Genomic DNA, 13,429 nt, shown 5'->3' on the forward strand with positions numbered 1-13,429 from the left:
TCATTTTCAAAAATTATTGCTATAGACTGCTCCATGGACAGTACTTCCAATGTACGTGTAACCAATAACCCTGGACAGAACTTCCACTATATAACTTAAATCCAATTCAAACAAGCTTCCAGGGCTTAAAAAAATTTCGACGGAGCTGGCGGGGGTCCTTCAACTCGATACCACATCCGAAACCTTGGCAAAGATGCGAGGCTCCGCCTCATTTTTCCTACGGTAGTCTCGTGTTTTCCTGCCTCCTTTGGACTATAAGGTGGAGCTACACGAGTGAGTGCACGACCGACCTGATGCCGCGAGTCGAGCAGCTCCTGTCGGCTGCGTGCTTGTAGCCCTTCTTGCGAGTTGACGCTCTCACTGCTACTGCTGTTGGATGAGAGCTGGTCTCGCCGGCCACCGCTGCTGCCGCTGCTGCTGCTGCTCGCGTCCTCCGCGGCCAGCGCGTTGGTGCGCACCGGCTCCGAGCGGCTCCGCTGTGGGCCCGTGGGCGACGTCACCGGTGACTTGCTCGTGGTGCGCGGCGGAGGTGGAGGCGGCGTTTTCTTGTTGACGCCGCCACCTCCCGGACCGTCGACGACGATGACCGTGGCGCCGGAGGGCGGCTTGCTGCTTCCCACAGACGCGGAAGAAGAGGCCCTGACGGGCGAGTCTGCCGAATGCGGCCTGCCGCCACCGCGCTTGTCCGCAGGCTTGGAGAAGGTCTGCAGCTCGTCCAGCAGCGCGTCCAGGGCGTTCTCCGAGCGCGCTGCGGGGCTGCCCTTGCTGCTGTCGCTTGCTGCGCCGCCGGCCGGTTCACCCGCCGCGTCGCACGTCTGCAAGGCCACCGACAGAACCCCGCACCGAAACGTGCAACGGTTATCGGCATCCTGGAGAGCTTCGCGCTGGCGCTTAATATAAAAGCTCCTGCACCCGTACGCACAAAACTATTTCACGCAAGAGCGTTTCAGTTTCAGCGACCAAACGGGACGGCGTTTATTCGTCCCGGCCTTTTGTGTCAGCGATTGGCGAGACGATCAATCGCAGACTGCACTTACGCAAGAGAAGTTTTGAGAATACGGGCCCTGGTACGTGACAAACGTTTTATGCGAAAGTTGTGGTGCGAAAGCGCGCTGGAGAGAAGACACCGTGTGCTCGCTTCATTCTCCCCGGCGGAGGCGTGATGGCCATGAGTGTGCCATCACGTCCCCTTGTTCCGAGCCCAGCGCGCCCTCGCGCCACATACGTCAGGAATTCAGGCAGGCCACGAAGCATCAACGTGCTTGCACGTTCGACTCGCTCGGTAGCTGAAGCTCTCATACGTGAGGCGAAATCGGCCCATCCAGCCCACAGAAATATCACTAGATGCTGCAATGACTGTTTTCAAATGTTTCACCTCCCGCTGTTTTCGGACACTACTACACGTGAAGGCACAGAGTAGAGGTTGAAGAGAATGACTAATGTATGCTCACTGCAATGCATTCAGCTTTTCCTCTCCTACCAAGAATTTATAACATCGATCTTCACAAATAACCTTTCAAGTGCGTAATCAAGAGAATTTTGTCATTTTCGTCTGACTATATGTATCGACAAGTTTTCTTCGAGATTGCTCCAATGATCGAAACGAGGGCCGATTTATCGTGTTTAAACCTTCAGTATTGTAAATGAACTTGCTATTATTCGGAATCACGATATCGCAACAGCCACAGACAAATAATACCCATACCTCTGCGCAGTAATCGTTGCTCACAAACAGCTACAACTGTGGAGTGGCCCTTTGCAACCTACTTGTTGACTTTCTTTGTGTTTTGCTTGTCTCTCCAGAATTCATCCACTCGTCCACTAGTCATCTACTCGTCCTCTGCGCAATTCCGGCACTTGCTCGATCTTGTTGTGGAAATGCATGCTTCACCTTGTCCTCTGCAATAACTCGGGATCAACAGTTCCTCTGTGCTGCAAACTTCCTTACTCAGTTCCTAGCATCAACTTCTTCTGCACGCGATACCCTTTTTGGTGGCGCCATCCTCTCTTCTCATGCTCTTCGTAACGTCACCTCAACCACAGCCAACCAACAGTGCTCCTTCTCCAGTGGGCACTACATATGCCACTGGTTCCCTTCCGAAACCGTGGCGGTATGCGAAACCTCAATGCTGGGCAGGTGCCTTTGTCTGTGGAACGCTACCTTACAAAACAGCAATGCTTGCTCTTGTTTTCGACCAATTTGCCTAATCAGAACCTCACATTTTTTTATTGCGATGGCAATTATATGGACACTCCAAGCGCATTTCTGCTGTCGACATTGCCGTCATCGTCGCCGTCACCGTGAGGTTCTGTATATATATAAAGTCCAACGGCGATAAAATCGTCGCTCCGCGCAGTACTCTGTGTGTGCGCGAGTGAAAGTGTACGAGCGGAGCCGGCAATCGCGGCTCAATGTAGCGAACGCGAGGGTGGAAGGCCGGAAGCACGCAATCGTCTTTTATGAGCGCGAGGCACGGGAGTGAGGTGAGGGAGAGGGGGGGGAGTGCGTTCTCCGTCGGCTGCTGCTCAAAGCGCGGCCGTACCGTATCTTGACAGCGATCTGCGATGCGGGCAGAGTGTGCGCCCGCGCAGGCCTCATCTTCAAAGCGATCTGCGATGGGGACAAAGTGCATGCGCCGAATGCCGGTAGCTTCGTATGCGCTCTGCTTTCGACGTTTAGTTTGCGTTGAAGCGAGATGAGAGACAGCGGGAAGGTCAATTTGCCCACTGCTGCTGGCGCACGTTCTCACACCGGCGTTTTCACAGCGAGTTTCCACGGTCATCGAGCGAGATGTGTTCATGTTTACCTGTGCACATGTGACACTGTGCTTGTCTATTTAGTTAGTAAGCAAATGTTTACGATTTTATACGGCCAATTAAACTACTATCCTTGCTTCGTATAGCTCTCTATTAATTTGCTATCGCAATTGATGCTTCGCCTTTCGGGCGAAACTGCCACTTCTTCCTTTCATTTACTAACAACGATGAGAAACCATTCCATTTCAAACGTACACATTTACATGTATGGGGGGGGCTCCTTCGCACTACAACTGCACTGGACACCTCAGCCAGCAGGGATCTACTCTCGTAGCTACAGTACCAAATTGGCAGGAGCAGGCATACACTCTATCAAGTGCTGAACTGTGTATAGATGTGCCACAGTGAGACATCTTCAGTGTTACGTATGTTAAACTTCATCTGACCCAGTGTGACTGATCGCTCAGTCTATAGGTTTAAACAAATTCGCTATTTTATTTAACAAATAAAGAAATAAGCAGTTAAATTCTACAGAAAGCCACGATCTTGGTGAAGTTACATGCAAGGTAAAACATTTCTTCCACCCAAGCGTAGAACAAATGTACAAAGTGAAGTAATGTACATAAACTTCACTCGGTCAACCTCTTCGGGAAACTTCGACAACGGGCTTAAACACACTTGACCTTAAAGATAAAAAATCACGACTATATGACTTCAAATCAAAATATTTGCTCCGTAAGAACCAACACTCAATAATCAATGAAACTTGAATTGCATAATTAACAGCCTTGTCATATACCATGCATATAATTTTGTGCAAAATTGCATATTACGATTTCAAGAGATATTGTCAATCACTAACACTTTCCAAAACGAGGCATAGGATGCCGAATTTCTCTAAAGGTAATTTTTAAGATGAAGTAATATTGTTGTACGCTACCGGCATGTAGTCTCCGAGTTGACTTTATCTTGTCATACTTGATTGGTCAAACTTTGGGAAAATCAAGCATACTGCAGCAGAATAAGAAATCCTTCACACCTCTGCAGCTACAAAATTTTCTTTGCACAACGCATACTGTTCTAAAGCTAGTGGCCAACACATTTCAAGCCAGAAAGAAAATTCTTCTTCATCTCTTCATTGATGGGCCAGGAAATCTATGATAAGCATTAGAGCGATCAAAATATTGGGAAACCATGACGAGCTTTTTCGTTTACTATCGATCGACAGTAAAGACACTCACAGAATAGGTGCATATATATGATAGTGTCCCTTTAACAACGCGAAAAAGAAAATGCAAATATTCGAGTATACAGTTATGCACATATGAAATTATCATTTTTATACGAAGGATACATTACCACCAAGAAGCTTCAAAAAAACCACCACATGCGATCGGGAATAAGAAATTGCATACGACTAGGCAAAAACAAGCCAGAATTCGCTTTGGAAATGCCAAACTCGTTACCCGAGCAGTATACAGGGATGACATTCAGACCATCCCGGTATCGACCCTTTTAAAGTATACACACAAAAAAAGACTTATTCTTCACCCACTGGAAGAGGCTGCTAAATGGAGTGGATAACGCATACAATAAAGCTTTAATAACGAACAAATATCAATATCAACAATTACCCGCCACAGTGGCCCAGCGGCTATGGTGTTTGGCTGCTTAGCCCGAGGTCGTGGTATCAAATCCTGGCCTCGGTGGCCCCATTTCGATGGGGGTGAAATGCAAAAGCGCCCGTATGTACTGTACATTTGGTGCACGTTAAACAACTCCAGGTTACCAAAATTTCTCCGGAATCCCTTACTACGCCTTGTGTCAATATATTGTGGTTTTGGCACGTAAAACCGTATAATTTGTTTTAAAACGACATCAGTTTAGCTATGCAGTAAACACGTCATCTGATAAATAAAGTTTACATTGAAATGCACATGAAAGCTACATACATGAGCTAAAAGCATGAGCCGTGTTTATTACATGTGAACACATCAGAAACATGTACCAATATGGTCAACTACGGCACAAAATTGTTTTTCTTGGCAAATGTGACTGGCCATAAACATGCAACCGGAAGTTTTCTGGGGTCACATCATAGATGTGCTGTTGCTACCGTGCAATAATGATGATGATGATGATGCTGTGGCCGTACCCTCTGGAACGGGCTGGTGTTATGTAACTCCAGGCCAAAATTAATATTACAGCGCGGAATAAAGGGCAGATGCCATCTGGTGATGCTGTGTTTAACCAAACAGCGCAGGACATTCAATGCAATATAATTTGACTGCATTCTGTTTATCAGCTGGCATGAGCGCCTCGGCGGCCACTTATTCGTCATTTTGGTATATCTCCTTTATTCAAGGGAAGGATCATGTAGTGCATGAATGTTCCGAGCCCTTTATGGTTAATAAGAGCACCTTGTATATTGTTGTGGGTGAGATGGGTTTACTTACAAGATGATCGAGGGGGCATAGAGACAAGATCGCAGGCAGTCGGGCATTTCTCTACACCGCGTGCACTTCTTCCATCTCCTCTTCTTCGGCTCTGCCGCGCAGCGTAACATCTTCCTCCGGCACAGACGAAGCTCACCGAGCGAGTTAAGGAACTACGTGGTTGGTAGTGCTCGATTCTGGAACCCTATAATGGTAGGGCTTCAGGCGGGTCACATGAACCACTTGTGTCTTCCGCGACCGGCGATTATTGGAGGTCAGTTTTGCTATGACGTAGTTGACGTCACTTAATCGGTTGAGTATCACAAATGGACGGCTATACGTTGCGATAAACTTGCAATACAAGCCTTTCTTCCGTACAGGTGCCCACAGTTAAACATGATCGCCCGAAGCGAAAGTGACAGGTATACGTTGGGCGTCATAGCGTGCCTTGGTTGAAACTTGCGAGGAGATAGTTCGTAGGCAAGCAAGCCGACGCGCTTCTTCGGCACGACACAATATCTGTGCAATGGATGTGTCTTCATTCAGTGTGAACGGCAAAATGGTATCCAAGAAAGTTTGGGGACTGCGAGCGTACAACAGATAGAAAGGCGCATACCCGGTTACTTCATGCTTGGCTGTATTGTATGCGTACGTGATGAAGGGCAGCACAGCATCCCAATTCTTGTGATCAGCTGAGACGTAGAGTGACAACACGTTGGTGAGAGTACGATTCCTGCATTCTGTCAGGCCTTTGGCTTGTGGATGGTATGGTGTTGAATGGCGATAAGTAGAACCGCAAAGGCACAGCAGATCTTCAACAAGGTCGGCGGTGAATTGCCGTCCGCGGTCACTTATAACAGCACGTGGAGCGCCGTGGCGTAGGATGATAGAATGAAGCAGAAAGCACGACACGTCGGCGGCGGTAGCAGAGGTAAGCACCGCAGTCTCAGTAAAGCGTGTCAAGTAGTCGACACACAATAATCCAGCGACGGCCGGTAGAGCTCTTGGGAAAGGGGTCAAGCAAGTCGATACCAAGTTTTTCAAATGGTGAAGTAGGGGGTTTCACTGGCTGCAAAAAGCCTGCAGGAAGCGACACCGGCTTCTTATGACATTGGCAACCTGGACAACTGGCAATGTACTGTCTTGTGCTCTTCCAAAGCTTCGGCCAATAAAAGCGCTGGCGTAATCGATGAAGCGTCCGGGCAAAGCCCAGGTGATCCGACGTGATGTCGTCATGCATGGCGCGATGAATCGCAGTACGCAGGCATTCGGGAACGACTAGGAGCAACAAAGCGCTATCAGCAGAGTAATTCTTTTTTATAAAGCAGGCCGTCACACAGCGTGAACGGTGCGGTCTGACCTGACGTGCGGGCAGCCTCCAATAGGGGTATCAGTGTAGGATCGCGATGTTGTTCACATTTAAAGGTACTGACGTCGGGAAACTCGGTAATGCTGGCAAGGTAGTCATCGAAGTCGTCGTCGTTAGCGTTGGTGTGTGGCGACGGGAGACGAGACAAGCAGTCGGCATCGGTATGACACCGACCGCACTTGTAGGTGACAGAAAAGTTGTATTCTTGAAGGCGTAACGCCCAGCGTCCCAGCCGTCCAGAAGGCTCCCGCAGTCCAACTAGCCAACAAAGGGAATGATGATCCGTGACTATCTTGAAATGGCGACCGTACAGATATGGCCAAAATTTCTGGATGGCGAAGACTACTGCCAGGCATTCCAATTCGGTGACAGTGAAATTTCGCTCCGCTTGCATCAGTGTCTGACTTGCGTACGCAACGACGGGCTGGTGCCCATGGTGAAATTGAACGAGGACGGCGCCCACACCGCTAGCATTATTGTGTAGCTCAGTCATGACCTTGGGATCGAAATGGCGTAAGACTGGCCCAGAGGTTAGTAGCTGACGGAATGCGTCCTCACACTCTGTAGTCCATACGTACGGACTGTCTTTCTGAAGAAGGCACATGAGTGGGGGTGAGCAAGTTGGGCGAAGTTCTTAATAAACCGGCGGAAATACGAACACAGCCCTAGAAAACTTTGGAGGTCTTTCGCTGTCTTTGGTTGCCTGAAATCGCGCACTGCAGCAATCTTTTCAGGATCAGGTCTTATACCATCTTTCTCGACAAGAAAACCGAGCACGAGAGCCTGCCACTCACCGAAGTGACACTTCTTGGAGTTTAAAACCAGTCATGCATTTTGTATGCAATCCAGTACGATGCCAAGTCGCTGATTGTGCTCCTTGAGTGTTTTGCCAAAAATGATTACATCATCGAGATAGCACATGCATATCCCATTTCAATCCGCGTAGCTCTGTGTCCATAAACCTTTCAAAAGTTGCTGGCATGTTACATAAGCCAAAAGACTTGACATTAAACTCGAAGAGTCCGTCTGGGGTCACAAAGGCAGTTTTCTCCTTATCCATCGGGTGCATCGGTATTTGCCAGTATCCTGATCGTAAGTCAACGGAGAAGTTGGAGACTGCATGAAGGCAATCGATAGCATCGTCGATGCGTGGCAGAGGGTATAAGTCCTTCTTTGTGGCTGCGTTAAGGTTAAGTCTTCGATAATCAACACAGAAACTCCAAGAATTGTCCCTTTTCTTGACTAGTATCACTGGAGCTGCCCAGGGACTGCAAGACCCCTGGACAACACCTTTCCGCAGTACTTCTTGAATTTCCTCGTCAATTACCTTTCGTTCTGGAGGAGAAACGCGGTACGGTTTTTGGCGAATAGGCGTCGCTTGGCCCGTGTTTATGCGGTGCTGCGTGCGCGAGTCAGGAAGTGAAATTGGACACCCGTCTTGTGCAAAATCGAATACTGGTGCATAGCGCACGAGCACCCTTTGCACTTCTTCCCGCTCTGAAGAGGACAGCGACTTGTTTGTCATGCTGTAGAACTCCAAGGTGTAGTCACGATTTGTTGCGCTCGTGTCAACAGAAGCGTCAATGGCAGCAATACTGACAGTCGCTTCTGAGTCAAAGGTGGCCAGCTTCAGTCCAGTCGGCAGTAAAACTTGTTGCATAGACATGTTCACTGTCCACACGTGAGCACGACCATCTAAGCATTCTATAATGGATCGAGGAACCAGAATATTGTTCTTAAACATGGTAGGGAAGTATGACTCAATTAAAACATGACAGCGATGCGGAGGGTCATGCGTGGAAGTCACTGGAACAAATGCCGCTGTCTGAGCCGGTAAAAGTACATCATGGGACACGGAAAATACTTCCTGCTTGTCCACGTCAGATACTTCTGGTACTGGTGTTAACACGTGATTTCGAAGAGAAATTTCACCAGCCCCACAATCTAACAATGCACCACATTCACCAAGAAAGTCAATCCCAAGGATGATGTTGTGAGTGGTGTGCTCCAAAACAATAAATTCAGTTGGAAATTTAAACCATCAACACAGACACACACTTTGTTTTTGAGCATGGTGACAGACGGAGGACTACGTGACCGTCCCGCGACCTCACCTCCATCGGTCGTACCAGCTAGTTTCCCAGCTGGGATGGTGGTGAAAGTGAGCGATGGCGAGGAGATGGCGAGCGGCGAAAGCCGGTTGGAGGTGGAGTAAGACTGCGGTCGGAAGCCGGAGACTCACGCCGGGATACATGTTCACGCGGATGCCGTCGAAGAGGCACAGCGGTCTGCCACGACCCCCTGTAGCGCCCTCCAGATTGATAATCGGGGAAGGCCGACACTTGCTGCTGCCGCCTGCGACAATACCTGGCGATAAGTCCACGAATTCCGCAGCTAAAGCAAATAGATGGCTCCCAGTACACAGGGTTGTCATAAAATAGGTCTGAGGCTGGCTGTATTGGGGAGAAAGGTGTTGGGGTGGTGAAGCCTGGCGGCGTTCGATGTTAGCTGAAAGATGCCAGAACTCCACCGGGTCGACGCGGACGCGTTCATCATGGCACGACCGATTTTCACTGTCTGTTTGCAGTTGGCAAAGTACCGGCTGTGCAGGATAGCGTTCATAAAGCGTGGATTGCTGGAATTCCTGTGGTGCGTCTCTTCCTCCACCTTGTGCTTGAAAGTGAGGACAGTTCTTCTTTAATGAGTTGATGTACTACCAAGGTGATGTCATGGGAGGTAGAGATGTCCACGCTTGCGACAGTGGTCATGTTGTCAAGTGTTCCAAACTTTGGCAATACTCGTCGCGTCTTCAGCGCCTCAAAAGCACGGCAGTGACGTCTTAGATCTGAAGGGGTACGCAGGTCTTCCTTTGAAATATGAAAATTGTAGACATCTTCAGCGATTCCCTTCAGGAGATGTCCAACCTTATCTTCATCCGACATGCCCGTGTTCACAATTCTGCACAGTTTCAATACTTCTTCAATGTAAGTTGTGCATGTTTCACCGGGCAACTGTGCTCTTCGCGCAAGCGTATGCTCAGCTTTCTTTCTTTTTGAAAGTGAGTCCCCGAAACAGCACTTGATTTCCTCAACGAACCTTTCCCACGTAGTCATCGTGCTCTCGTTGTTATCGAACCAGAGAAGGGTGGTTCCGATGAGAAAGAAAACGACGTTAGGAAGTCGCGCCATAGAGTTCCAGCCATTGTGACCGCTTACCCGTTGATAATACTTCAGCCAGTCGTCGACATCTTCATGAGCTTTACCGGAAAAGGTGCGCGGTTCTTTCTGAGGGATCCAGCAGATGACTTGCCTGGGGCGCTCACTATCATCTTGCATGCTTGTGTCATGGCTGCCACCCACTTCTTGCGGTTCGTTCATGTCCATGTCTTCAGGTGGTAGTCTGACAGAGCGCCGGCTTCATCGGAGGGTTCGCAGAAGAAGGTTGTCCAGAGCGATTACCCAGCACTGTCCACCAAAGTTGTTGCGGGTGAGATGGGTTTATTTACAAGATGATCGAGGGGGCGTAGAGACGAGATCGCAGGCAGTCAAGCATTTCTCTACACTGCATGCACTTCTTCCATCTCCTCTTCTTCGGCTCCGCCACGCAGCGTAACAATATCAATGCATGCTAATGCTGCTAAAGCTTCGTAATGCTAATAGTACTGTATTTTCACGAGTACAAGACAATTTTATTTTATTTTTTTTAATTTCTGGACCCAGAACTCTGCTCTTTTTATATGCGGGTTAGTGACACAAATATAACGGGTTATTCTTTTTTGTTTTCCGCCTGCTCAACGTGGTCTCCGTGCCCGCTGCCACTTTGCCTTGAGTAAGAGCGGCGAGTTGGGAGTTGTCCGTGTGCATTGTGCATTGTTTATCTTCTAATTTAGAACGCTCTCAGTGCCACACCAATGTGGTCGCAGCATAATAATCACAACCTTGAGCAAGACGATCGGCGCTGTTGTGCAGGCACATCAATCGAATAGCCTTCGAAGTCGCCCGGTGCATCGCTGCGCAAACCGTGAAAGGCTTAGCTATGTTCGATTGTATCACGGGCATTTCTGAAGTGTTGTCTGTCCTATAACCTGGTGGGTGTCGTGGAGGACGACACCGCTCTCGCTGACAGGGACAATGATGCCAGCACTATTCCTTTCACTTTATTAGTTCTCAGTAATGATGAATAAAGCCATTTGGGCGTCTGCTTTTATGCATCGTTTCCTGTTATTGTGCGACATCACTTCATGTTATAATCTTGATAGTTTTTTATTTTTCTGAGACACCGGTAGTGCTTCCTTGTGATAGTCATATTCGTTGTCATCTTTTGTCCATGCAAATATGGTAGTTCGTAATGAAATGGCAGAGTTCACAGCATAATCATGAAACAGTGCAATTGAGCCTACGTTAAAGCATTAAATTCTGAGCCTTTATGTGCAAAACCGCGATTTAGTTATGAGAAACGTTATATTGAGGCACTCCGGAATAATTCTGACAACCTGGAGTTCTTGCTCTCAATGTACAGTACATAGGAGCTTTTTCAATCTGCCCCCATCGAAATGTCGCTGCCGCGGCAGGGATTTCAACCCGCGTCCCTCGGGCTTAGAAGCGCAACACCAGAGCCACTACACCAGCACGACGGGTAACCTATACATTAAATATTTCCCACTCAATCTACTAACTACATTAGAGTGGACAGAGTGTAGAACTTGGAGTCACGTACGTGAAGTGATGCAACATAGCGATGCTCACATGCATTATAGAGCGCAGCTCTTAGGTGCCCGTTCCTGCGTTGAGCGTTGGCATGCATCGGCGTTGTTATACCTCGTAACCGAGCAAACGAGCACAGCAAAAGATGAAAGCGGAGCGCAGCGGGACATCAAAGAAGAGCGCGTGAGGAGGAAAGTGGAGGGGAGACAGCCTGCGCATGCGCTGAGTTGCCGGCGGCCACGGCATCTTCCACTGCGTGGGCGATCTCATCTGTGCTTCAGAGGGGGGCCAGGGTAGAGTGAGGGGGGGAAAGGCCACGCTCGTCCGTGGCATCAGCTGCTGAGTTCAGTCAGCGAATAGTGAAGCACCACGCGCCCCCCGTAAGATTCACAATTCTTCTCGCAACATATCAGCCACAGATAATATTTCAAGTGGCATGCAGGTCAGCAATCTTCACGCGTCTGAAGTAGAGAATTACAGCCCGTTCATCGGCCAAGGCATTAGTTTGTCCAGTTTGTCCGTTGTCTGCCTTAAAAGGTCCCTGAAACGGTTTGTACAAATTTTGTAGACACGTAGGGTACAGCTACAGTAAAATATTAGCGCCACAATTTGAGTGAAGTGTCTCATATTAAGAGAGCTACAGACGATTACATGTTGCCCTGATTACAGAGCCATGCTTTTTCTCCTCAACTCGTTTGCCGAGTTATCGGGGCTAAGCTCCGCCTTCACTGGCACTGCGCCATTATGAGACGTTGTGTCGTCTATTTCCGATTGTCTTGGAGCCTGCGCGCAAAGCCTCTCCAACCTCTCCGCTAGACGCCTGGCTACAGTATATTCTAGGCACTACAGCCTGGCTGTCGATCCCCTACGAGAGCTATCCAAGCAGTGTATGTTGCAAGTGTTCTGTCACAGCGCCGAGTTTGTCCGGTATTACGGCAACCGCAGGCAAGCTGGGCGTTTTGACGGACGGGCGGAGGCGTAAAGCCCTTCCTTACTACTACCGCTGTGATGAAGGGGCTTAGCGTAAGTGTGAGCGGCCTAGGGTGCCTCGATGCCAGCGCCGCCGTTCAGGGTGGTGCCATCCTTTGACCGCACCCGCGCCGCCGCTTTCTCGCTGCGACGCCACCTTGAGTGACAGCGAGCGGTTGCGAGTGCTTGGTGCCAGTGCTTAGTTCGAGACACAGTGCGCGCGGATGCTTCGCTGACGCTTCTACTTGCTGAACAGTGTTCAGCCGCATGAATGACAAGCTTGTCAAGTGCATCGAGTCGACATGACGGGCTGTTGTGTTCCCAAGTGCACCGGATCGACGCGTAAAGGGCTTCGTTGTTTACGCTTCCCCCGGGACCCAGAGCGAAGGAAGAGATGGGAAGCCCAAGTAAAGCGGTATCACTGGAAGGCAACGGATAGCTCCTACATTTGCGAGGTGTCAAGAAAGTTTAGACTATCGCATCGTGTTTTTTATAAATAAGAAAGTATTCTCTGATCCTCGCTCACGTACCTACGTTCACTCACGAACTAAGCACTGCACCGATGCTGAGTAGCCTATGGTTTGTGAGCGCGCGTCGCATAGGCTTTTGCCGTTTTGATCAGCGCAGTCTATGCGAGTAGTACCCTTATTTTAAGAACTGACGAAAATGCTTCGCCGCGAAATAGCCTTACATTAGTTACAAATCGTCATGTAAACCACCTATTTTACTTTTTCACGGGAAGCACGCATCGTGTGTCTCTTGTTTCTTTTTTTTTTCCCTCAGTTTCTTTTTTCGCTACTGGTTATTTGGAACTAAAGAACGCAGTGCTTCTTCTGGGGAGAGCGGCTGTTGTGTACTGTGGCAAGCGAAGCATTGTGATTTTCTCTATTCTCAGCAGATATCTTGCGGATCTCAGGTTGTTACGTTATATAGCTGATTTTTTAGACGAATATATTTGTAGCGTGGTGCTCGTAAGCCGATGGTCATTCGTGCTCATTCCCGATCGTACTGGGTACTGTGACGGTCTTTAAATGCCTGTGCACGGTATGCCCAGGTTTAGTAGAGTTAAGGGGCATCATGGGACCAAAATGTTTCGGCGCTTTCTGGCATGCTGTCTGTTGTAGCCTGTGCATTTCTTCGAAACGTGTGAAGCGAGGTAATACAGCATTACTTCTGCGAAAATTTATTTTTAAGCA

The 13,429-nt window shown here is 48.8% G+C and overlaps 1 protein-coding gene across 13 annotated transcripts in view; it reads right to left on the reverse strand.

Moving 5' to 3' along the window:
• The window catches only part of LOC119441640 (coiled-coil domain-containing protein AGAP005037-like), a 320,692-nt gene that overhangs the window by 14,837 nt on the left and 292,426 nt on the right, over positions 1-13,429 (reverse strand). For all 13 annotated transcript variants that reach the window (XM_049661483.1, XM_049661479.1, XM_049661480.1 and 10 more), the window contains one exon: positions 291-815. In XM_049661483.1, the coding sequence (XP_049517440.1) occupies positions 291-815 (525 nt within the window). The remainder of the gene's footprint in view (positions 1-290; positions 816-13,429) is intronic.

Source organism: Dermacentor silvarum, chromosome 2 (genome assembly GCF_013339745.2).
Source record: "Dermacentor silvarum isolate Dsil-2018 chromosome 2, BIME_Dsil_1.4, whole genome shotgun sequence".
Lineage (NCBI taxonomy): Eukaryota > Metazoa > Arthropoda > Arachnida > Ixodida > Ixodidae > Dermacentor > Dermacentor silvarum.